This window comes from Canis lupus, chromosome 1, assembly GCF_003254725.2.
Source record: "Canis lupus dingo isolate Sandy chromosome 1, ASM325472v2, whole genome shotgun sequence".
Taxonomy (NCBI): domain Eukaryota; kingdom Metazoa; phylum Chordata; class Mammalia; order Carnivora; family Canidae; genus Canis; species Canis lupus.
This window is the reverse complement of record NC_064243.1, coordinates 34,858,753-34,885,600: the sequence shown is the minus strand read 5'-3', so window position 1 is coordinate 34,885,600 and position 26,848 is coordinate 34,858,753. Positions and strand designations below refer to the sequence as shown.

General features: G+C 37.6%; 1 protein-coding gene across 11 annotated transcripts in view; it reads right to left on the bottom strand.

The window, feature by feature from the left end:
• Nucleotides 1–2,191: 2,191 nt before the first annotated feature.
• Nucleotides 2,192–26,848, bottom strand: part of AIG1 (androgen induced 1) — a 240,202-nt gene continuing 215,545 nt past the window's right edge. For 4 of the 11 annotated variants that reach the window (XM_025422441.3, XM_025422446.3, XM_025422445.3 and 1 more), the window contains 2 exons: nucleotides 8,705–8,868; nucleotides 2,192–2,889 (listed from right to left, as the gene is read on the bottom strand). In XM_025422441.3, coding sequence (XP_025278226.1) covers nucleotides 2,852–2,889; nucleotides 8,705–8,868 — 202 coding nt within the window. In that variant the 3' untranslated portion in view covers nucleotides 2,192–2,851. Of the gene's footprint in view, nucleotides 2,890–6,341; nucleotides 6,409–7,747; nucleotides 8,080–8,701; nucleotides 8,869–26,848 lie in introns of those variants that run through there. The other 7 variants (XM_025422442.3, XM_025422444.3, XM_035700871.2 and 4 more) reach the window with 3 other exon arrangements.

Sequence of the window (26,848 nt, the reverse complement as noted above, 5' to 3'; positions counted from 1 at the left end):
TCCAGGGCAAGCAGAGTTTCTGGGATGGGTCAGTGGGTGCATTAGCTGGGTAGGTGTGTCTTGGTGCATTCCATGCACCTGCTGAGACAGCCCTGGACATCCTGTAGGATGTGGTGCTGGGGTTCAGGGCCTGGAGTTCCTAAAGCAAAAATGATCCATCGTGAGAAAACTAAGCCAAACCCCAAATCTGATCACATAATTGTATTTCAAACAGGGCAGTGATGTAGATATCCAGACTGCTGTGATGGGCATAAGTGAAATCAGCTTTATATCCAAAGACCACTGGCATTAACTTCTTTGGGTGTCACTTTGGTGGCTTAAATAGTAAAGTGTTATTTGCTAGAGGAGAGAGGTCCCAGAGGAATTGGGGAGTTCTAAAAAAAATTCCACTCCTTCAGATTTACTTTCCTGAGAGTCATGTGGAGAAATGGCTTCCTTCTAAATGGTGGCTTTTCCTTAAAACATTCACTTTTCTTTTCCATTAATAATATCAATTATGTATCAATTTCTTTTCCATTAATAATATCAATAATATCAATTATGTTATAAAACTTTAACATAAAACTTTTTCACTCCAGGTCAAAATATAACTTATTCTCAAAGACCTCAGAAAAATAACGATAACAATGTCATGGACATCTATATCTTATTTCTTACCTTAAAAGGGAATTCTTTTGGTGTTTGAGATGACTGTTCCTTCTCATGATATGAGGTATCTTTATATTTTTAATGTTATTATCAGAAATAACTGTTAAAATTTCTCAGATGCCTTGGAGCAACTATGGAGAGAATCATATGAACTTTTTCTTTTGTGCATTACAGTGGTCCCCAACTTACCTGAGTGTTCACTATTCATAATCTCGCTTTCCGTGGTTTCACTTACCTACAGTCAACTGTGGTCTGGAAGCAGATGATCCTTCTTCTGACACAATGTCAGAGGGTCAATGGTCGCCTAACACTATGTTGCAGTGCCTGTGTCCTTCATCTCACTTCATGTCAACTGTAAGCATTTTATCATCTCACATCATCCATCATGAGAAGGGTGAGTACAGTACAATAAGATATTTTGAGATAGACCACATTCACAGAAATTTTATTACAGTCTATTGTTAGAATTGTCTTATTTTATTATTATTGCTGTTAATCTTTTGTGCCTAACTTAAAAATTATACTTTATCATAGGCATATGTGCATAGAAAAAAACAGTAAGTATATGGTTCTGTGCTATCTAGGGTTTCAGGCATCCACTGGGGTCCTGGAATATGTTCCCTGCAGATAAGTGGGGATGATTTGAAACAATGTTTTTGAATAAAAATCCTACTATTAAGCATCCTTAAATTTTTAGAATAAATGTTATTGTTTTAAAAAATTATTTATGTAGTATTGGATTTATAGTGTTAATACCTTAGTTAAAGCAAAGGAAATTTTTATTTTTATTTTTTTGCTACATTGGCTTTGTTTAGAGAGTTATATTAACTTTGATAAATAATTTGGGAAATGTTTCATCATTTCTGTAATCTTGGAACAGTTTAAATAACATGAGGGTTGTTACTTGAACGTTTTCAAGGACTTGCTCATAAAACACTCTGGACCCAAATCCTTTTTTGGAGATAGTTATTTGAACATTAAAAAAAGTCTTCCATGAATATCAGTCTATTACAGTTTTCCAATTCTTATTGAATCCATTTACTTGAAAATTGCACATTTCATTGGTTTCTAAGAATTTGTTGCCATAGAGCTATAATGTTTATTTTTATAATTAAATAATTTGTTTCACATCTATGCTTATATTGCCAAGTATTTGTTTCTCTTTCTCTTGTTTGCATATTTTAATGTTATTTGTATAGATGAGATACTGTGTTTATTAATCAATTCACTTGTACATCAATTCCACTGTTATTTTCCTGCTGTTTTAATTTCTGCTTTTATTTTGGTTAGCTTTTTCCTTTTTCTAAGATTTATTTTAATGTATTTTCTACTACATGTTCTGCATTAGTATTATTTTAAAATAATTATGGTCAAAGACGTCAAAAATTAGCTTTTTAAAAAATTAATCTATAATTTATCAAAAAGAGATACATTTTTAAAATCAGAAAATAATTAAGAACTAAGTTTAGTAAGCCCATTTTCAACAGGTAATAGAAACAAAATAAAAAAGGAGACACCAATGTTAGATACACCATGCAGATAATCACATTGGGATTGCTTGGTCTTTATTAAAGTTTCAGTTTGCATATAGGAAAAGTTCCACAAGATTAAGTCATGAGATCTAAATACACTCAGGATTCTGACTAAATTGATGTAATTATTACTAACATTGCCTGTTTGAGGCAATTGTGACATTATTGCAATAGGGAACATCCATCACATTTCCTTCAGACTTGCCCTGCGGCTCAGGTTCGTTATCCCAGCCTCCAGCAGGACTCAGTACTCAAATGCATTGCTCTACCCCTGCCCATTTGATTTTCACATATTTCTCAACAAGAAACACAATACAGTTTTATTCTTCCTCAATTAAATGGAATTGCAAAATTCCATTTAATTGCAAAAATTAAAAATTCAATGACCAATTTTAGTTTTAAAAACTAGAAGAGGGGGAAAAAGGATGTTATTTATAAATAATGAATTTGGAAAGAATCCTTTAAAACATAAAGAAGGTTATTTGGGATATAACTGTATTCTATTCTTATACATATTTCTCTATCAAGGTGCCCCAATCCCCTCTGGGGCAGGGAGGCAGAGGTGAATTCCATTGCTCTCTTGGATGCTTCCTCTCCTGCACTGCCAATGCCCAGGGGGTAACCAGTCTTCAATGGTGGCTCAATCCAGCTCTTTCATTTAGACTTAGATCTCATTCCAATTTAGGCTTCTCTTTTTCTTCTTCCATACCTAGAAATTCAGGCAGAGTACTTCATTTTAACATCAGATCAAACTGTGAGCAGGTTTGCCAAGGCTGTTCAAAAAACCCTCTCCTTTCCCCATATCTCTTCCCCATTCACTCCTTTTCTCTTAGCTTAGAAGGAAAATCATTCACAACTTTCTCTGGAAACTTCCTCAGTGGCCTCTGTCTCTTCCCCCCTCCCCCCCCGGCTCAATCAGGACATATCCAGGTCTTATGGCTTCTGGGAGTGATGAGTGCAAGTTGGTTCTAGACTCATTGAGTTTGCACAGAAACCCCAACCAGACTGCTTTGTAACCAGTTTCCAATAACAGGAGGTGTGCAGCTGATGAGTCTCAAACAGACCTCATTTATTTTTATTTTAGTTGTGTTTCTTCTCAAGGCAAGGATTCTGGATTTTCAAAAGTCAAGAATTAAAAAAAAAAAAAAACTCATAGAGGGCTTATTAGGCACAAGAACGATTATTTCCATAATTTTGTGTACTTAAACTCAAGTTCTCTTTCTATTCAACTCAGTTCTGGTAGAACTGTTTTACCTCCTGAGAGACTCATATGTCCTGGACCAGTAAGAGCTCTGTCTGTTGTCTGTAGTGAATAGTTAATTAATGATGTTGCATTTTCCTGGAGATGAAAACGTTGAAGTCATTCTCATGAATTAGTTAAATCTGGTAAATGCTCCCCAGTTCTCCTTTCTTTTTCTTCTTGCTAAATATTCTTCTTCTGAAACAAAATTCTCAGAGACTCTTGCTGGAATAAAAGAACCCCCAAATACTGCTTTGCAGGTTTTGTTGGTATTCTCTTATAAGTTATAAGCTCTCTGAAGGCAGAGCCCTTAACTGTTTTGTTTCTGATAATATCCCTAGCACCTAACACAGTGTTGACTCAGAGTTCGAGCTCAATTAGAATTTACCAAATCAATTAATAAACAACAAATATAGGGAAAGCCTCAAAAGGCTATGCTAGTGGGAAAACAGAATAAAATATGGAACTTCACCATATAAAAAAAATTAAAGCCTAATTCCAGAGGTCATTGTTATAGGCTTACATTGGCAAGGACTCTCCTTTCCTCCAGCTCCCAGCATTTGTTTTGTGGGGTCAGGGTGGTGGTGTTGGAAAGCGGGTAACACGCTCTGAACAGGTGTCCTTAGACAGTCTTTCAGGTTTGGTTTTCATGACTAAGGAACTGGCAGATCTGTAACTCTTTTTCCAAAGTACTTCTCAGAAATCATATTAAGGAAAACTTCAGATTGAGAAGTAAGGACATGTGAGGGGAGGAGGAATTGGGTTTAGGGCGAGAAGGCCAGGAGATGCCTTAGTTGTTGGTAACCAAGGCAAAGGCAGAAAAACACAGCAGGGATTCTGTTCAAATAGCACACATGACTTGGGTCCCAACTTTGTCCCATGCTCCCTCTCTTGCGAAGAAGCTCTCAGGAACTAATAACTGTTTGCTTTTCTTTAAAGTCTGTTTCTTCCTAAGTGTTCTCCTGCAGATGGGTTGACTTGGCAGCAATAGTGGAATCTTCAAAAGCGGGGGTGGAGAACAGGGGGTGTTCATTGACCCAGACAGGAAAAATGGCTCCCCACCTACTTTAGTTTGGCAGCTTTGAGGTAGAGGGAAAAAATTAGACAGCTGTAAATAATATTTGGAAGAACCAGAGGTATAATTTCCACACAAATAGCAAAAAGAAACCTGTCACAAAGCTGAGGCAGGATGTGCTTTTGGGAACATAGAGGAAGAGTTGGTTGACCCTAAGGTAGTTAGTCACATGTGATTCCCCCAGGCTAGGAGTAGGGCTCAACCAGAGGGCAGCACTGGAACACTGTAGGCCTGGGTGCCTGTGTGGAACATGACTTCATGGGCAGCTGGGGGAGAAGGTTCTGTCATACAGGCCTGGATCCAAACTTCTTTCTCTTTTGCTTGATTTCTCTGTCCTCAACCCAACCTTTCAGTTTTGGACACTTTCATTTATGATTGTATAAAGTTTTACTTTAATAAGATTGGTCACCCCAGTTAGACACACTGGAGTTGGAATAAATTCTTAGCATAAGTACAGAAATACTTTAGACGTTATAGGTTGAATTATGTGACACACATCCCCCTCGAATTCATATGTTCATATGAAGTCCTAACTTCAGAACTTCAGAATGTAGGAGAAGGCCAAGGGTGTGGCTGGACAACCATTTGCTAAAGAGATTAGGCATGTCATTCAGGGATCCAAATTAACCATTTCAGCAGAAGTCAGGAAAGATCTGTGGGAGACCTTCTTGTCTGACGATTTGGGTTGCTATGAATTGCATGGGAAGCCATTAAGGTTTTTTGAGAATTTTGTACCAGCAGAAACACTGGACTAAAAGGGACAGAGACAGCATGAAATGAAAGAAGAACTCCTAAGGTGGTTCAGGGGCTACCCACTTCCAGAGGCTAAGGCTGCCACCCAGGGGCAGGGCCACACCCCCCTTCTGGTGATACAGAGGTTGGAGCATTCAGTCAAAGAGGATCATTCTCAAGCCTTTACATCTAATAGAATTTGCCCTGCTACATTTCAAACTTGGTTGAGAATTGTGGGCCCCTTTTCAAACCCTGCAATTTTTCCTTTTTGGAAAGGGTATGTGTATTCTATGTCTGTCCTACCCTTGTGTTTTAGAAGCAGAAAACTTTCTGTCTGGCTTTACAGGATCACAACAGGAAAGCAATGGTGCTTCAAGATGAATCATACCCCAAGTATTAGCCATACCAGATTTAGATGATATTTAAGATGAGTTTTTTGACCTAAGAATTGATGCTGGAAAGACTTTTGGGGCTGTTGGGAATGTATTCTGCATGAAAGAAGGACATGAATTTTGGGAGCAGAAAGCAGAGTGTTATGGGTGGAACTGTGTCTCTCCATATCTAATCACCAGTACTTCAGAATGTAACTATATTTGAGGAGAGGGTCTTTACCAAGTTAAAATGAAGTTATCAGGGTGGACCATAATCAAATATGACTGTTGTCTTTATGAAAAGGGGATATTTGGAGACAGCCTTACACATAGGGACAAAAGTCATGTGACTATGAAGATGGTCATCTACAAGTCAAGGAGAGAGGCCTGGAACAGATCTGTCCCTCCCAGTACTCAGAAGGATTGGTTCCAGAACCATGAGACATTACATTTCTATTGTTTAAGCCTCCCCGACTATGGTCCTTGGCTGTAGCAGCCCTAACAAACCAATACAACAGTCACAAAGCCACCTTGAGTTAATTTCCTTTAAAAAGAGCAAATGCCTAACTATTCATTTAACCTATTTTAAGGGCTTTGTGTTCATAGTTCGTATCAGATTGGTCTGTTTTCTTATTTTATAAACCAGGTTCATGGATCTTAGTGAAGTTTCTAATCTCTCATGTGCCTTGGTTTTCAATGGTGACAACCTGATGGCTTACTAGAAGTAACATTGGATTGAACATTACCCAGAGGTGTTGGCTCTGCAACTACCGATTTTGGTGCGTCACATAGGGTTTCTGGGCTCAGCCGCTGCATAGTAAAAAGGAAAGGTCAGCTTAGGTGGTTTCTAATATCCTTTTCAATTTTAAGATTCTGTAATAATATGATTTTATCTCAAAGTTGAAGTCATTATAACCTAACCAAGTGAAGGAAGTGAAGCCACTAAAAATCATTATGGATACAAGGAAGGGTGCTCAGTGTGGTATCCCTGTTTCATGGGGGATTTTGTTTGGGGTGCAGTGAATGCACCCAGAATAGTAATACTGTACTTGACTGTATTCAATTCACTGCAACACATTGCAACACACACACAGCACACACTGCTTTTAATCAGCAGTTTCAAATTTAACTACCTACAGAAGCAGGCAGCTAATGTGATGGAGCAAACTGGCCAGGTGAGAACTAGGAACACTTAGGAAGCCATCTCAAGGGGGCAACTGATCCTCATTGCTAATCCATTTTTGCCAGAAAAGAACAGTGGGCTTGCTGTTGCCAGATGCTAAAGTATTTGATAAGCTGAGAAATCTGGCCTATAGGTGTAATCTCCCAATTTTTAAATGTTGTTTCAAAAACAACAATCCCACTATATAAGTCTAATAAAACATTTGGCAGACAAAATTTGGAGGAGGCCATCAGTTTGCAATCCTTTTCATAAATGAAAAAAAAATGCCCACTTGACATGAAACATCTGCCTCTGTGGAATTAACTAGATGGTTCCACATCAATAAAATTAATCTCCATATCTAAGATGAGTTATGAAATATTAGTCAACCTTACATAGGAGAATGGCACAAATTAAATTGAACAGATCATTTAGAAAACCCTGAGTTTCCCTATTTATTTTAACTTCTCACTCAAAGCTGTTGAAGAGCAGTATTCTATGACTATACACTGGATTTTCCTCTCTCTTAGTTTTCAGGTCATCTTCTCTTAGAAATAGTAGAACAATGGCCAAATGACCATTGGAATCAAGCTAATCAAGAGGGAAGAGTCATAAATACTTCCTGAATAACATATATTAAATGTATGAGCCTAAATTTAAATATGGCCTTTCTCCCAAGAAGCTGAGAAAAATTTACTTTGTTCTTTAAATATTTTTATAAGTTAGCTAAATACTTTAGTAAATTAACTAATAAAGATTATTATTCCCACTGAACAGAGAAGGAATTATTAAAGGGTTAATTTCTGGTTTCCCAAGTTGTAGCCTGAACTGAATAAAAATTTTTGACACTTTTTCTAATAGATAGCTTATAAAATCAAGCCAGCTGCTGAGAAAAGAAACCCTCAAATTCCTCTGGGCATATACCATGGGCCAACACCTTGACACATACAATCTTAGAAGATCTGCACACAAAAAAGTCCAATCCAGTAACTGTGCAATTGACTGCATTTTATTTGTCTAATTAGATCAAGTTCCTGGCACAGTGTCTGGCACAAAGTAGGGTGTTCCATGTTTGTGGAACAGAGATAATTTACTGGTGATGTCTAGAATGTTGTGAGTACATGGTACATTGGCGATGCCCAGAGCTCTCTAAAATTCCCGGACCATCTTGTCTTTGGATATCTTTTCATGCAGGACTCAAATGACTACATCCTGTGCTGTTGCTTCTTCCAGCTTCCCATTTTATGTTATCTTACATACACTTTGGACAGGGTTTGCATAGCTTTGGTAAGATTATGTGACTTGCCAAGATGGAGGCTCTGCCATAAATAGAAACAAAAGAGAAATCAAATCATAGGTTAAGAGAGTTTTGCAGCAATGAAGTAGTACCCTTGATTGCCTGGACCTCTTTGCCATCTCAGTCCTTGAATATGACAAGTCACTGGTAAATCACAGTGGCCACAGGCATTCTGTGCTGCTTGGAGTTCTGGCAGAAAACTGGGGAGACCTCTCTGAAGCTACTGGGCCCATACAAGGATGATTTAAGAAGCGGGGAGGTCTGGGTGGCTTTTAATGGGACTGTTTGGTAACATTTAATAATTTATTTATTGGGGGGGGTTCCCTCTAGCTAAGGCAGCATTTTGCCGATTGGAGTGAACTTTCTAAATTTTGTTGTTGCTGTTATTAGCACTACATTTCTCCCTATAAAATTTTATAGACATAATTCTTTTTCCTTAGATTTGGATATTTTACTAGCTAATAAGACAAAGTGTGTAATAAACCTTTCAGGTAACTGCCAGCAGCTCTTAAATTAACATTGTGTAGTTATAAAAATGAAACTCTTCACAAGTGATCCTGTGCTATGATGGAATTTTCCTTCAGTGTCTGCACACACTCTTTTAGACAGCAATTCTCCTGTTTTATGCTCCCCTAAACAATACTTACTTCTCTGTGTATCCCAGATATAGCTGTTCAGAACTTCTCCCAGCAGGTACAAAAAGTTCATTAAGATGGTTGTAGACCCAAAGAAGACGATTCTGGCTCCTGGGCCAATGTGTTCCAAGAAAGGGTACACCCACATCCCAGTTACATGATGTATCCAACACACCCTGCAATAGAATTGGAAAAGAGACAAAGACAGGAGTTCCTCTCATGTCAGATTTCAAAGCTCCTGCTATTGCAAATATAGACCTCCCACCCCACCACTCCAACCATTTTTCAGCAATGTCAGTCACAAGTTTGCTTCTGACAGAAGCTACCAGAAACTTTGTTGTTGTTTGTTTTCTTTTACTTTCTTTAAGATTTATTTATTTATTTGAGACAGAGAGAAAGAGAGAGAGAGAAAGGAGTGTGCACGAAGTGAGGAGGAGCACAGAGAGAGGGAGACTCTCAAGCAGACTCACTGCTGACTGAGAAGCCCCCAGGCCGGGCTTGATTTTGTGACCCTGAGATCATGACCTGAACTGAAATTGAGTCGAACACTTAACTATCCAAGCTACCAGGCGTCCCTGTTTTCTTTTATTTTTTATTCCAAAATAACTTTAGACCCACAGAAGAGTTGCAAATGTGGTACAGAGTTAAGGTAAGTTCTTCACCTCAGCATCCCTGAACGTTAACATCTTGTATAATCACAGCACAATTACTAAGGTGAAGCCATTAATATTGGTACAACATGACTAACTGGACTGCAGACTTTATTGAGAAATCCCATTTCCCCTTTAGTAACTTTTTTTCTGGTTCAAGATCCCACATGGTATCTGGTGGTCACATCTCCTTAGTCTCCTCCAATATGGCAATTCTTTGACTTCTTGTTTTTCCTGACACTTGATGGGTTCTGGTCAGGTATGTGAAACTGTTGTTTTTCTCAATACCGTTATACAATCTTAACAATCTTAATTTCTTCCTTACATACTGAAACAATATAGTATCAGACAACCACACTGCAATTAAATCTAGGTGAGTCTGTTACAGACATCTTGCCATACTGCCTTCCAACCAGATACTGAGAAGTGTACTCAGTATAGATCACAGTGTATACCTGCTGACAGAGCCATCCTGTAATCTCACCAATACCTGACTTTCCTGGATCCTTGGATCCTGTATTCATTTCATTTCTTTTCTTTTTTCTATTTCACATAGTACTTGCTTGTAATTATCCTTTTCGTGTTCAGGAGATATTTTAGGCTCAGTGGGAGTACAACATCATTAATTTCTACTGTTTTCAGAAGTTTACTTAGAAGATTTGCTCCCTTGGTTTGGACCTGACACAACTTGTAAGAGCAATTTTCCAAAATGTTCTTAGGCTCATTATTTTATCAACTCTTGTCAAAGTTGAAGACTAATTAAAATACAAATAACATTATTGCATAGGGAACAAAGATTACTTTTTATACTTATGTGTTTAGGGGTCATTTTCCTTGTAATCCACATCTTGACTTTTTGTTAAGTAGTTTGTCTACATATCTATTACCTATATATTTACCTCATCATGTCAGAAAACCTGGGTATCTTTACCTTGGAGCTTGCAGTCTCAGTGAGGGTGATACCATTCCTGCTCAAGGAGGTGAACATTGGTTCTGGGAGGGCAATGAAGAAATCTTATTCTTTTTATGTGTAAAGCACATATGCATATATATACATAGAACATAAACAGATACACAGTTTCTCTGTGGTATTAAAATTTCATAGGCCCAGCAATTTCATATCTAGGTATACATCCAAAAGAATTGAAGGCAGGAACACAAACAGGTTATTTGTATACCAATGTTCATAGCAGCATTATTCACAATAGCCAAAAGGTGGAAACAACCCAAGGGTCCATCTAGGATAGATGGATACACAAAATTGGTATATCCATACAATGGAATATTATTCAGCCATGAAGAGGAATGAAATTTTTTAAAAATATTTTATCTATTTATTCATGAGAGAGACACAGAGAGAGGGGCAGAGACATAGAGTGAGAAGCAGGCTCTATGCAGGGAGCCCCACGTGGGACTTTATCCCAGGACCCCAGGATCATGCCCTGAGCTGAAGGCAGATGCTTAACCACTGAGCAACCCAGGTATCCAGAGGAATGAAATTTTGATACATACTACAACATGGGTGGACCTTGAAAACATTATACTAAGTGAAATAAGCCAGACACAGAAAAACAAATATTGTATGATTCCACCTATATGAGATACTAGAATAGGAAAATTCATACAGATGGAAAGCCTAATAGAGGTTACCAGGATCTGAGGGGAATGGGGAATAGGGAGTCAAGGTATAATGAGTACAGAGTTTGTATTGGGGATAAGGAAAATGTTTTGGATAAGGATAGTAGTGATAGTTACATAACATTGTGAATGTATTTCATGACACTGAGTCATACAATTATATATGATTAAAATGATAAATATGTTGTGTATATCTTACCACAATAAAACATTTTTATGGGATGGAGATTAGGACAACGATACCTAAAAATGTTCCTTGGTCGGGGGCTCGGTAATGAAGGAAAGGTGAAGAATCACTGTCTTAGTGGGAAGAGATGGTCATTAAGTCAATCTGGGTCAGCTTGAATAACTGTCCAAACTAAAAGCTTTTTACCAAAAGAGAAAACAAAGCTAGCCAAGATTTTTCCTTCTTAAAAAGGCTGAAGGATTCATAAGAATCAGCAGAAATTAAATTGTTAGAATGACCCGGTGGGATTCTGATGCATCATATTCTGTTTGTCCATAAATTAGAGGCAGTTTTATCTTCCTAATCTTTTCTTCACTAGTGTAAGGAGTATTGAGTGCTCATCAAGTGGCTTATTAATTTCCATTGAGATAATAGGCAACATCCCCAAAATGTAGTACTATAAAGCTATAATTGATTTTGCAAATCAACTTATAAAATTATAATCTCACTATAAAACTGTTTCCTCAATTAGACAAATTAGGAGTCATTCAAATTATGAATGCTAGTTATATTTTTTCTACCTGTTCCTGACTTTCTACTTGTTTTTGGTAAAATGAAACTGTCACTAGCAGCTTTTGGTAAGGTCTGTAAAGCAGGCCTCTGCTCCTCTGATGTTTGTGATGCACTTTGGTCTGTATGCAACCATCTCATACTACTGAATAGATATAACCACATCTCATCTATCTATGGATGACTCCTAAATTTATATCTCCAGTTCTGACCTATCCCTGATCTCCAGAGTTTTATACCCTGGTGCCCACTGCACATCTCCCATGAGAGATTGCATCTCCAACTGAACACTTCCATGATGTCATCATGATTCCTACATCCTAATTCCTGCATGCCTCTCCCCTCCCTCCCATTTAACAATGAACATGCATCTCCTACATCTTTCCCTTCTCACATCAATGATCACTACATTACTGCAGCAGTAGCTTGGGGCAGAAAATGTGGAATCATCTTTGACTTTCCAATCCATCCTTAGATCCCATTGTCTTTATTTTCCAAATATCCCCAAGACATCTACTTGTCACCACTACCACCGCTACTATTTGGGTTCAAGCCATCATCACCTCTCACTGGAATGCCTGCAGTAGCTTCCTATGTTTTTGCTTTTACAATTGCTGCAGTCTAGTTGACAGGCTATTCTCACTGGAGCAGCCAGACTGATCTGGATTAAATGCAAATCAGATCATGCCACTACTTTGCTCAAAACTCTTGCTTCCCTTCTCTATTAGAGTAAAAGCCAAAGACTCTGGGTGGTTCTTCTCTACCTAGGTTTGCCCGGCACTTTTCTGACTTTTCTTCTCCTTTTCTCCCTCTTACTCATTCACTTTAGCCACACCGACTCCTTAGCTTTCTTTAAGGACACCAAATACTCTTTATTTGTTCCTGTGCCTGGAACATTATTCCTTACCCTCTCCCCTACAGTATTCCCAGCACTCCCTGTGTCCTTCGGATTTTGCTCAAAGGACACCATCTCAATTAGGTCTTCCCAGGCCACTCCATCTAAAAGTTGCAATCTTTATCCTGAAACTTTCTATTCTCCAGCCCTTAATTTTTCTCTCCAGCCAGTTACTATACTGCTTTTATTTTTATTAATCTGTTTATTGTCTGTCCAAAGAGCCCAGGCATATTTTTTGTCTGTTAGGTTCATAGCTAGATACTGCGGCCCTCAGAGCAGTGTCTGGCACACAAGATGCACTCAATAATTATTTGTTGAACTAGTAGCTGAATAAAGAAATATCAAAAAAACTCCCAATATCTGTTTATTAAGCCTTTACTATATACAACAGGCACTTTGCCAATAACTTAAAAATAATTTTTAAAGAGTCTCAATCTCATTCTCCTCCCTAATCTTTATGCCCTTTTTGTTGACAAACCTTTTCTGTAGAGAACTAGATAGTAAATATTCTCAGTTTTGTAGGCCATATGGTCTCTGTCACAACTCTCAAATTTGCCATTTAGTGCAAACATAGCTATAGACAATATATAGACAAGAGTGTGATTGTGTTCCAATAAAATGGTGGAAATGTACAATTCTCAGGGCAGGGAAGTAGATAGCTATTCTGAGTATGGTGCTTTAATAACATCTGTAATCTCCTTCACCTGATTGAACCACCCTAGGAGGTATGGTTATCCCCATTTCACAGATAAAGAAGCTGAGACTGGACTAAAGAAGTTGCCTTAAAAAATAGCAAAGCTGGGAAAGTAATGCACAACTGATTTCTTTTCTGCTGCATGGACTTGCTTCCCTAAATGAGGAATTAAATATAGTCTCCAAAAATGGAGTGAAGCTTTTCTTTTAAAAAAAGTTTTCTTGACTACATCTCAGATATAGAAGTTCTGTTATGTGGGTTTCACTGGATTGGTGTGAATGATGCACCCACTTGTCCTAACAAGTTGTGCTTTCGCCATTTGTTTCCTTGATACAATCAGGGCTCAATTTCCTGCACAAAAATGACTCATGGCCTTGCTCATCTATCTGTGGAGAGTTTCCAGTTCTTGGGTGACTTCCATTTCTATCTTGTTCTAAAGCCTTCGTGTCTTAGTGCCCAAATGGCTTATTCTTAAGGTAATGACACCAATTTTAATTTTAGTCTAAAAAACTGATAATTATATCTGTGTGCACACATGCATGCACAAATCTGCAGATATTCTAGTGTCATGAGACTTCTGGGATTGTCTATTTTATTAAATATACCTCCATTTTAATGCACTTGAATGTGCAATTTAAAAAATGACATTTATGAATGCCTCCTAAGTGCTGTGTGACAGTTAGCTTTTATTAAAGCACAACCAAAAAGTTTCCATTAACTTAAAAAATACTGTTCTATGTCTCTCCTTCTCTTTAAAGGCAAACTTCTCCAGGGAGTTTATACTCCTTGACTCTGTATATGCACTTTGCACTCATTCCTCCCACCACAGTCTGGCTTTTTGTCTTGATACTCCACCAAAACAAAGCAGCTCTTTGACGTCAATTTCTCCTGGTTTCCTCCTAGCTCTTTGACCACTCCTCTTGGTTCTCTTTGTAAGTTCCACTCTCTACTATCCAACCATTAAATATTGAATTTACTTAGGTTTTGGTTTTTAAGGCTCCTTCTCATATTGTGCATTCTCAGGTAATGAGTTCATTTATGTCCACTGCTTCATGTCTATAATCTATGTCCTAATCCAGACCTCTCCTCTGTCTCAGAGAAGTTTATCAAACAGCCTTCAAAACACATTGAACATGCTTCAGAATCTATATATCTACAGCCCAAGTCATGCTCTTCTCCCTCAAACCTGGTCCTCCTCTGGTATTCCTTATCTCTCTGAATGGTATTACTAGTTACTCAGTTTTGCAGCTCAAATCTGGGAGGCATCTTTGCTACTTCTCTGTTACATCACATTCAATCCATTATCTTGTCCTGTCAAAGTTATCTCACACATCTCTCCAGTATGTTGATTTTTTTCCCATCTCCATTACCAGCATCTTAATTTCTGTTATGATCATCTTTGTTCAGAGTACTGTAATAGTGTCTAATTGTCTCCACATCTATTATTGTTGCCTTCTGATTCACCCTGACAACTGCCAGAGTAATCTTTTTGAACCAGAAATCTGAACACATTATATCCCTGCTTCAAACATGTCAATGGCCTCTCATTCCCTTTTTGTTAAAGACCTAATTTTTCTTAAGTGACTCTGAAATCATGACCCTGAAATCAAGACCTGAGCTGAGATCAAGAGTCCAGATGCTTAACCAACTGAGCCACCCAGGTACCCCAAAGACCTATATTTTTAACAAAGTATGGAGTGCTCATCATAGAGTGGCTTCTACCTGTCTCATACTCCCTCTCATACTTGGCTCTTGTTATACTGGCTTTCATTTGGTCCCCTGATTTTACCATATTCCTTCCTGCCACGTGGATTTTTACATGTCCCTCTTTCTTTCTATGTTGTTAGTTCTCCATCCCTTAGACTCATTAGGTTATATTTCTCCTTTATATCTTAGCTCAACTATTATAACTTACCAGTCATCACTTTGGAAAATTTTCCTTGATCTATTAGGTTAGGTCAGATTTTATAAGCTCTTGTAGAGCTATGAATCTACGTTTTAAGCTCTTCTTTTATTAACACTTAAATGTGAGTGATATCTTTATTTGAATATATTTTTCCCCATCTAGAGTGTCTAAATTCTATGAGGGACTGTTTTTACTTTTTTTCTTTTTCTTTCTTTCTTTCTTTCTTTCTTTCTTTCTTTCTTTCTTTCTTTCTTTCTTTCTTTCGAGGGCAGAGAGGAACAGAGGGAGAGAGCGAATCTTAAGCAGGCTCCATGCTCAGTGCAGGGCCTGACTCAGGACTCAACTCACAACTCTGAGATTGTGACCTAAGCTGAAATCAAAAGTCGGATGCTTAACCAACTGAGCCACCCAGGTGACCCTATTTTTACTTCTCATTGTATCACTAGCACTTTGTAGGCCACATAGTGGGAGAATGAATGAATGAATGAAATGAATGAGTAGCACTTAAACTGTGATAGGAAGGATAAGTAAGAGTTAGGTGAACAAAGATAGGAGGCAAGAACTTTATAGCCAAATAGAATAACATGTCCAAAGACCTGAAAACAATAGAGAGCTCCCAGATGTTCAGGAAGAAAACATTTTTGTTGAGATCAAAGGAAAGCGGGTATGAGGGGACAGGCAGACACCAAACTGTTGGTGGCTTTTTTAGTTATGGTAAGAATTATAGACTGTATTCTCCTGTGGACAACAGAAAGCTTTTGAGTGGTATTAAATAAATGTGAAGCAGATCAATTGATCTGGAAACCATTTATATCAGAAATGGTGGTAGGAAAGATTAGGATGGTAGCATTGAGAATGAACATTAGTGGGTAGATTTAAGAAATATTTAGACCAGCACCTATCAAACTGTAGGTCATAAGCAGTGGCATGCTGGAGATGGTCAGGAGAACTGATTGTTGGATCTTTGGGATGTTTGCAAATTCTTTGTTTGGTAGCTTAAATTCATCCATGATGGGTGTATTTACATTAAAGACTCAAATGCTATACATCAGGCTCCCCCGCCCTTACCTACAGAAGAGCTGATTGTTAACATTTGCCAGTCACCCATTGGTTACTAGCATTTCAAAAGCAACATCAGCAGAAAACACAATAGAAAAGTTCAGAAAATTTTGCATAAAATGATAATAAAAATTCCTTTGTGAAACTTGTGTTTCACTTTGTGTGTGTGTGCTTGTGCATGCATGCACATGCACATGCATGCTGGTTGGGGTCATGATGCAAAAGAAGTTTCTTTCACGGACAGTAAAATAAATTGGAAAGATGCTGATTTAGAAAATAGAATTAAGAGAACTTGGTGATTGATTGGATTTAGGCAGTGAGGGAAGTGAGATGAGTTAAGGATGAATCATAGATTCCTGGCTTGATTAACTGGGTGGAGAGTGCTGCCATTTCCTGAGATAGGGAACGCCATAAGGGAGCCCGTCTGAGGGGATGACGAGTTCAGTTTGGACATGTTGAGTTTGAAGTGTCTGTAAGAGATCCAAGGGGAGATTTCCTGAAGGCAATTACATGGGTTTGGACTGTAGAGAAAGGATTCATGTGGCAATACAGATATAGGGTTCATTGGCCAAAAGATGGATTGGAGCCATCAGAACAAACTGAGATCACCCAGGTAGAGTACAATACATGAAGGGTCCATTAGAGAGCCCTGGAAAAGATCAAGATCTAAGGAGTAGTTCAAGGAGAATGAGACTAAGAAGCAAACAAACAAAAAATAAAATAAAAAAAAAAAGCTAGTGACAGGGAAGGAAGACAGAGAAGTATAGTGTCTTGCAGGGAGGGGACAAGTGGGAAAATGATAGAATAGACAATGCCTAGAAGCACAGTATATGTGAGAATTGGAATAACCAGAAAATGGACTTTCCTCCTACAAAGTAGAAGCAAGAAAAATTTCATATTCTACATGGTATATGTCTTATTCAAATTTCTTGGATTTTGACTGGATATACATGATAAATAGTAAAGAAAGATTGCCCTTGTTAAGCTCAGCAGCTCTTATGCCACAAAGCCAAATTTCATCCCATCACTTAAATCATGAGTTGTGTCAATGACTGGAGCTCTTGAGGAACTAGAGGGAGAAAGACATATCATCTTCACTTTCCTAACTCTGTCACCCTTATTAATCCTGAATAGACACATGCACCTACATATTTTACCACTGATGACCTTTCAATTCCTAAGATTAGCTTATTTTTAAAAATTGCTTTTGTTAATCACATTTAGATAAGGAGTGAGGCTATTCAACAGCTGGGCTATTGCTCATAAGACACATAGGACACAGACTCACGCAATAACAGCTAATGGCTAACGTCATTGAATTCTCAGTGACAGGCACTGTACTGAATGTTCTACATGAGCGACTCTTTGGGGAAGATGTTTTATTATTACCATTTTGCAGACGAGGAATACTGAAGCCCTGAGAGGTTCAGTAAGCGGAGAAGCAGGGATACATATCTCAACAATCTGGCTCTCAGCCTATAGGCCAGCCTCCTTCAGAGCTCTGAAGAATAAGAAGCGATGGATGGGAACAGGGTTCTGGACAGCTTTTAATATGCTCAGAATCAAAAAGTGATCCAAGTATGAAACCTCTGTGTAAATTTTCTTTTTTTCCCCACTGACTATAAAAGTTAGAGAAAATGTGTGAGATATAGAAATGTTGCAAAATGTAAGATAAATCAGTTTTGGTGAAGTTTTAACACAAGATTGAGTCTCTTATAACACTCAAGGTTCAGATTTTACAACTTCCTGTGAGGGGAGGAAAACCACTGCGGGGATAAAGTAATAAACACTCCCTCCAGAAAAGGCATTAACTTACCTCTTAAGAAAGAGTCACATCATATGTGCATTTAGCCTACTGGAATTTACTACACGGCTTGGCAGGCAGTGAACATGTGCCCCAGGGTGGGGCAAAATAAAGGATGTGCATTGCATCAGCATCCTGACCAGTGGGTCTCTGTGTGTCTCACCTGGTACCTCTAACCTGATGCTTCTGAAGGATTTGCCAAGGGCAGTTTTAACTTTTGGTTCAAGTTAACCTGATTTTAGGCATGGCCCCCTTTTTAGATCTAATCATCTCAATTTGAGGCAATATAAAGGCTCCTTGGACCATCTCCCGATGATTGATTGCAAGGAGATTGGTTCTTGCTACATTTTGGAAAATGTAGAATTTGGCTAGAGTTTTCTGGAGTCTGTGTACTCATTCATTTATTCAACAAACATTTCTCAAGGCTCTTCTGTGTGTCAAGTGAGGTGAGCAGCAGTAGGGATGCAAAGGTGTGCTACTGAGGAGATCATGGTACAGAAGGCTTCCAAGGTTCCTACTGAAATGGCTGCGGGCCCCGGGGATTATGACAAAGGATATCTGCCTAGATGGGAACAGGGCTCTGCAAACACATCTCAAAAAGTTCTCTATAGTGATGTGTACAGTAGTGCCAGAGAATTAATGCATCAGTTCATAAGGAAATACCACATGGAAGGATCCCATCTGAGACAGTGTTGAAATATCCTGTAGCTCAGTTACAGAGGTAATTTTAGAAGTTACAGATATAATTATGTAACTCTTCATTTACTGTGGGTTTCATAGAGTATTCTTCAAGATAATTTTTAAGGTATAATCATAATTTCCAATTTATTAATGACTTTCCAATTTTCTCATTGGAGCTAGCTCAAATTTACATACCTATACTTGAGGCCAGATTTATGAGTGACTACCTTATCCAGTCACATGTGGCCCTGTGATCAGAAGGGCCCCACATTTGGTTTAATGCTCTGCTTCTCTATCTTAAAATTCTTAATTGTTTTTGAACCAGGGGCTCCAAATTTTTATTTTGCACCGGCCCCACAAATTATGGAGCCGGTCTGTCTATGTAGCTGTTACATCTATACTACAGATCAACTTCCAGCTTATCCACATAGTAGTTAGGTCTCTTTGAGTATTATTTAAGAGCCTCAGTTTCTCTCTTCTATAGGGGTATAAACAATACTGCCTATCTTAGCACAGTCAACTTAGGTTAGATTAAAAAAAAAAAAGCAAATGAAACAAAATCTTCCCACTGCTTCTCTGTATGCAGAAATATATAATATTTTTTCTCTCCTTCTCACACACAAAGATATTTTCAAGGTTACAAGTCCCCCCACCCATCCCTGGGGAAAAGGCAAATTGTGCATGCCTCCCAGAATGAATTCCTGTAATGAGGTAATGAGGAAATATGTTTTCTTCCTGATTCTAAATCACAAATACCAGAGTAATTTATCCACACAGGCAGGCCAATAGTCTACCTCAGAACATTTTCTCCCAACACATTTCCTGGCACATGTCTAAATTGGTTTCAAATTATTTGCTTCCTTTGAGTTCTACTTTCTCCAGCTTACCTGGTCTTATGGTGATGTTTCCCCAGAGAGAACTCAATTCAAATTTCCTTTAATAAAATTCATGACTGGTTTTGCTTAACTTTAATAATTTGGACCTTCTTAAAGTATATGGATGCCAAACATCAAGTTGACACATTGAACAACATTGTAGGAAACATGTGTTCTTTCTAGAAAGAGGTGGGGAATGTGGTCAGCAAGGGACTCCTACGGCCTGAGCAATCATCAGAGTTGGCTGTGGTAGTGAGAAACCCATGCACTTAAACTGCTAGCTCTGGAACACCCTAAATCCCACATTGGAAAATCATAATTTTCCATATTTTCCAGAAGTGATCTCTAATGTCTCTCTAGCACATTTTGTTCTTCTCCTTCTATAGATTCTTATTTTTAGGACTGCGACGTTCTCGTTAACCCTGCCATGATTACATCTGCCTTGATCCTGCTACCTCCTTGAACCACCAATCTTTCTCTCTAATTGCCAACCTTCTTTAAGAAATAGCAAATTTCCAGACATTTCTTGAGCTCTTGCTTTGTGCCACTGCCCAGTCTCCAATTGCAGTGAGGCTATCTCTGTGTTATTTGTCACACCTGTCCTCTGTGTACTTCTTCTACAACTATTAAATGTTTTTTCCTTCAATAAATATGACCCAGTGTCTAGAAGGTGTCAGACACATAAATATAGCAGTATGTAATGGAGACGTGGTCCTATCCTTGTGACAGGGCTTCCAGTACAACAGAAATACAGACATTAGATGACACCATAGTATTATGCCCGTGCTACTGCAAGGGAGGGATGGGAGGGCCAATTATTATTATTTTTTTAAGCTGAGTTATAATGTTCATTTTTCATCTTCATTTTAATTTTTATCAAAGTTAAGCTAGCAAAAGCCCTAGAAAGTTTATATTAAAAGGCAGAAAGTCATTGCCATACCCAACTGTAGGTAACTCTTTGTCTCTTTCCTATGCCCTGTCCTGATCCCCAGAGGAAGCCATATTCAACAATTTCAGCTGTTTATTTAGCTCTTATAACTATATTTCTTAAAAATAGCCATATATTGCCAATATTCTTGATTTATCAACATTAGATAAATGTTGATTCCCAAAAGATTCCCCAAGTCTTTTGATTCCTAGCATGAAAGATATGGGTTCAGCTGTCTTATAGCCCCTCTCCTCCTTTTTTCTTATTTTTTATCCATCAAATATTATATCATATTTGGGTGGGCTAAATTACTTTTCTTATGCTTTTGATGTTATATCTAAAAACTCCAGCAAACTGCAATTCCTTGTTTTCTTCTGAAAGTTTATAGTTCTGAGCTTGACAGTTAGGTTTGTAACACATTCTGAGTTAAGTTTTGTGAAAGTTATAGGGTTTGTATCCAAATTGACTGTTTTTTTCACATGGACTTCAAATTGTTTCAGTACCATTTGTTGAAAAGTTATCCTTTATTCATTGAATTGCCTTTGCTTCTTTGTCAAATATCAGTAGACTACATTTATGTGGATCCATTTCTGGGTTCTCTGTTCTATTCTGTGACCTTTGCATCTATTCTTTTGCCAGGACCAGAGTGTCTTGATTACTGTTGCTTTATAAGAAGTCTTGATGTCAGGTAGTATCAGTTCTCCAATTTTCTTTTTCTTCAACATTGAGTTGGCTATTCTGAGTCCTTTGCTTTTCAACATAAACTTTAGAATTGATTTGTCAAGATCCACAAAATAATTTGCTGGGATTTTGATTAGACTTATGTTGAATCTATAGAATAAGCTGATAAGAATTAACATCTTAATAATATTGGGTCTTCCAATCTATGAATATAGACGGTCTCTCCACTTCTTTACATCTTATTTATTTCTTTCATCAGCTTTCTATAGTTTTTACATATAGACCTTGGACATATCTTGTTAGATTTATATCTAAGTATTTCATTTTTTGGTGCAATTGTAAGTGGTACTGTTTTCAGTTCAGACACTACCTGTCCATCGCTAGTATGTAAGAAATCAATTCATTTTTGTATATAAACCTTATACCCAGTGACTAGTTTCAGGAGTTTTTGATTAATTCTTTGGAATTGTCTACATAAATAATCATGTGATCTGTGAACAAAGTTTTATTCTTTCCTCTTCATCTGTATATTACTTTCACTTTCCTTTCTTGTATTATTGCACTGGCTAGGACTTACCATATGATACTGAATAGAAATGGTGAGAGAGGACATCTTTGCCTTGTTCCCAGTCTTAAGGATAAAGCATCCATTTTTTATTTTTATTTTTTTTACATTAAGTATGATGTTAGTTATAGGTTTTTAAATGTTCTTTGACAATATGAGAAAGTTCTTCTCTATTCATATTTTGCTGAGTCATCTTTTTTGAAGATTTTATTTATTTATTTGAGAGGGAAAGAGAGAGTTTGATAGGGATTGAATTGAATGTGTAAATTGCTTTGGGTAGCATAGACTTTTTAACAATATTTGTTCTTCCCATCCATGAGCATGGAATGTTTTCCCATTTCTTTGTATCTTCCTTGATTTTTTTCATAAGTGTTCTATAGTTTTGGAGTACGGATCTTTTACCTCTTTGGTTAGGTTTATTCCTAGGTATCTTACGGGTTTTGTTTCAACTGTAAATGGGATTGATTCCTTGATTTCTCCTTCTGTTGCATCATTGTTAGTGTACAGAAATGCAACTTCTGTGCATTGATTTTATATCCTGTGACTTTGTTGAATCCTTGTATCAGTTCTAGCAACTTTTTGGTGGAGTCTTTTGGGTTTTCTTTTTTTTTTAAAGATTTTAAAATTTTTATTTATTTATTCAGACAGAGAGAGAGAGAGAGAGAGGCAGAGACACAGGCAGAGGGAGAAGTCCATGCAGGGAGCCTGACGTGGGACTTGATCCCCGGTCTCCAGGATCACTCTGGGCTGCAGGCGGCGCTAAACCGCTGCGCCACCGGGGCTGCCCTCTTTTGGGTTTTCTACATGGAGTATCATGTTGTCTGTGAAATGATAGTTTTATTTCTTCTTTGCCAGTATGGATGCTTTTTATTTCTTTTTGCTGTCTGATTGCTGACGCTAACACTTCCAGTACTATGCTGAACAACAGTGGTGAGAATGGACATCCCTGTCATGTTCCTGACCTTAGGGGAAAAGCTGAAAGCTTTTTCCCCCTTGAGGATGATATTTGCTTTGAGTCTTTCACATATGGCTTTTATAATGTTAAGGTGTGTTCCCTCTACCTCTACATGGTGGAGGGTTTTTTTTTTTTTTTTTTTATCAAGAAAGGACACTGTATTTTGTCAATGCTTTTCTGCATCTATTGAGAGGATCATATGGTCCTTTTCCTTTCTTTTATTAATATGATATCTCACATTGATTGATTTGCAGATGTCGGACCACCCCTGCAGCCTAGGAATAAATTCCATTTGGTCATGGTGAATAATCCTTTTAAAGTACTGTTGGATCTCATTACCTAGTATCTTGGTGAGAATTTTTGCTTCCATGTTTGTCAGGGATATTGGTCTGTATTTCTCCTTTTTAGTAGGGTGTTTGTCTGGTTTTGGGATCAAAACCCAAATGTTTTTGCTGGCCTCACAGAATGAGTTTGGAAGTTTTCCTTCCACTTCTTTTTTTGGGAATAGTTTCAGAAGAATAGGCATGCATTCTTCTTTAAATGTTTTGTAGAAGTCTCCTGGGAAGCCATCCGGCCTTGGACTCTTGTTTGTTGGGAAGTTTTTTATTACTGATCAATTTCTTTGCTGGGTTATGGGTCTGTTCAGGTATTCTGTTTCTTCCTGTTTCAGTTTTGGTAATTCATATGTTTCTAGGAATTTATCCATTTCTTCCACATTGCTTAATTTGTTGGCATATAATTACTCACAATATTCTCTTATAGTTGTTTATATTTCTGTGGTGTTGGTTGTGATCTCTTTTCTTTCATTCATGATTTTATTTATTTGAGTCTTCTCTCTCTCTCTTTCTTGGTGATAAGTTGGGCTGGAGGTTTATCAATTTTGTTAATGCTTTCAAAGAACCAGCTCCTACTTTCATTGATCTTTTCTACTGTTTTTAAAAAATTCTGTACCATCGATTTCTGCTCTAATCTTTATTATTTCTCTTCCCCTGCTGGATTTAGGCTTTATTTGCTGTGTAAGGTAGGGTTGTGTATTTGAGACTTTTCTTGCTGCTTGAGGAAGACCTATATTGCTATATACTTCCCTCTTGGAACCACCTTTGCTATATCCCAAGGTTTTTTTTTTTTTTTTAAAGGCTTATTTATTTATTCATGAGAGACACACAGAGAGAGGCAGAGACATAGGCAGAGGGAGAAGCAGGCTCCTTGTGGGGAGCCTGATGTGGGACTCGATCCCAGGACCCTGGGATCACGATCTGAGCCAAAGGCAGATGCTCAACCACTGAGCCACTCAGGTGCCCCCAAAGGTTTTTGAACTGTTGTGTTTTCATTTTCATTTGCTTCCACGTATTTTTAAATTCTTTAACTTGCTGGTTGACTCATTCATTCTTTAATAGAGTGTTCTTTAACTTCCATGTATTTGTGGTCCTTCTCAATTTTTCATTGTGGTTGACTTAAAGTTTCATAACATTGTGGTCTGAAAATATGCATAGTATGATCTCAATCTTTTGGTACCAATTGAGACCTGATTTGTGACTCAGTATGTGATCTACTCTGGAGAATGTTCTATGTGCATTCTAAAAGAGTGAGTATTCTGCTGCTTTAGGATGAAATGCTCTGAATATATCTGTTAAGTCCACCTGGGTCAGTGTGTCATTCAAAATCTTTGTTTCCTTGCGTTGATCTAATTAGATGGTCTATCCATTGCTGTGAGTGGGATGTTAAAGTCCCTTACTACTATTGTATTATATTATTATTGTATTATTATCCATGAATTTCTTTAATTTTGTTATTAATTGATTTATATATTTTGCTGTTCCCAAGTTAGGGACATAAATATTTGTAATTGTTAGATCTTCTTGTTGAATAGAACCTATTATTATGATATAGTGTCCTTCTTCATCTCTTATTATGTCTTTGGCTTAAAATCTAGTTTGTCTGATGTAAGAATGGCTACTCCAGCTTTCTTTTGATGTCTGTTAGCATGACAAATGGTTCTCCACCCCCTCACTTTCAATATGGAGGTGTCTTTGGGTCTCAACTGAGTCTTTTGTAAGCAGCATATTGATGGGTCTTGTTTGTTTGTTTGTTTTTAAATGTATTCTTATATCCTAAGGTTCTTGATAACAGCATTTAGTCCATTTACATTAAGAGTAATTATTGAAATATATGAATTGAATGCCATTGTATTGCTTGTAAAGTTGCAGTTCCTGTAGATTGTATCTGTTCTTTATTACTTTTGGTCTCTGTCTCTGTTCAAAGGGTCCCCTTTAATATTTCTTGCAGGGCTGGTTTAGTGTTCATGAATTCCTTTAGTTTTTGTTTGTCTTGGAAAGTCTATCTCTCCTTCTATTCTGAATGACAGCCTTGCTGGATAAAGTATTCTTGGCTCCATATTTTTTTCCATTTAGCACATTGAATATATCATGCCAGTCCTTTTTGGCCTGCCAGGTTTCTGTGGACAGGTCTCCTGCCAGCCTTATGCATCTACCCTTGTAGGTTAAGCACCATTTGTCTCAAGCTGCTTTCAGAATTTTTTCTTATCTTTGTAATTTGCAGGTTTCAGTATAACATTTTGAGGTGTTGACCTATTTTTGTTGATTTTCAGGGGAGTTCTTTGTTCCTCTTGGACTTGAATGCCTGTTTCCTTCCCCAGATTAGGGAAATTCTCACTATAATTTGTTCAAATAAATCTTCTGCCCCTTTTTCCCCTGCTGGTTTTCTTCTGGAACTCCTGTAATACAGATATTATTTCACTTTATGGAATTGCTGAGTTACTTAAATTTACCTTCATGATCTAATAGTTTTCTTCCCTCTTCTTTTCAGTTTCATTATTTTCCATAATTTTATCTTCTATATCACTGATTTGCTCTTCTGTTTTGTTCATCCTCATTTTTATGGCCTCCATTTGGGACTGCATCTCAGTTATAATATTTTTAATTTCAGCCTGACTAGATTTTAGTTCTTTTATCTCCACAGTAAGGGATTCCCTAATGTCTTCTATGATTTTTTTCAAGCCCAGCTAAAATCTTCAAAATCATTGTTCTAAATTCTAGTTCAGACATCTTATTATATCCATATTGATTAAATCCCTGGCTGTGAGTACTACCTCCTGTTCTTTCTTTTGCAGTGAATTTCTCCATCTTGTCATTTTGTCCAGAAAAGAAAGGAACAAAGGAAAAAAAAACAACAGCAACAATAACAACAGAAACTTCAGGAAGGGCTTCTAGTGTATACTGTATACACTCTGAGTTTTGGCTGCTTTTCCCCACTGGTCCGCCCTTTACAGGATTCCTCCTTGCTTAGTGGAGAGTGTCTGGACATTTAACTAAGGGTGCTTTGACTTGTTTGTTAAGATAAGTCTGGAGAAGAAAAAAAAAAAAAAAAAAAAAAAAAAGCCTGATCCAAGACAAGAGAAAAGGAAAAGGAATAAAACAGGAAAAAAAAGACAAACAAAAAACTATAAGCCTGGTTCTAAAGAAAGAGAAAGAAGGAAAAAGGAGTAAGAAAGGGAGAAAAGAGAAAAAAATAAGACTGATCTGAAAAATAAGAAAAGGAAACAAATCACTTAGCATATGAACAAAAAATTATAAGCCTGATAACCCCCCCCAAAAAAAGATAAAGAGAAAATAAAAGATAAAAAAAATAAGAAATAAAAAATTAAAAAAAAATTTAAAAGGTTAAGAAGCAGAAAGAAAAAAAAAAGAAGGAAGTCTGGTCCTATTTCCACCAGAAGCTGACATTTTGGAGGACTCTTTAATCAGTAGATTTGGTACATATGGAAGGCCTGTGTTGGTTTTCTGAGGGAGAGGCCCATTGGGCTGGCTTACAAACTCACTTGTCCTTGTATTGATATCCCTGCCAGGTTCAGGGGGTTGGGAAGAGAAACTGTTTCTCTCTGAAGTCCAGCTGTGGTGGTGGGTAGTGCAGGGAGTGGTGGTGGAGGAGGAAGATTGCACCACCTGTCCTCTCATCCCTGGGGAGGGGAACTCCTGGCCACTGCTGTTCAGGAGGCCCTTACAGAAAAGGGAACTGTGTCCCAGGCTTTTGTTAGTTCCTTGCCCTTAACCTATTTGTTCCCAGGCTTGT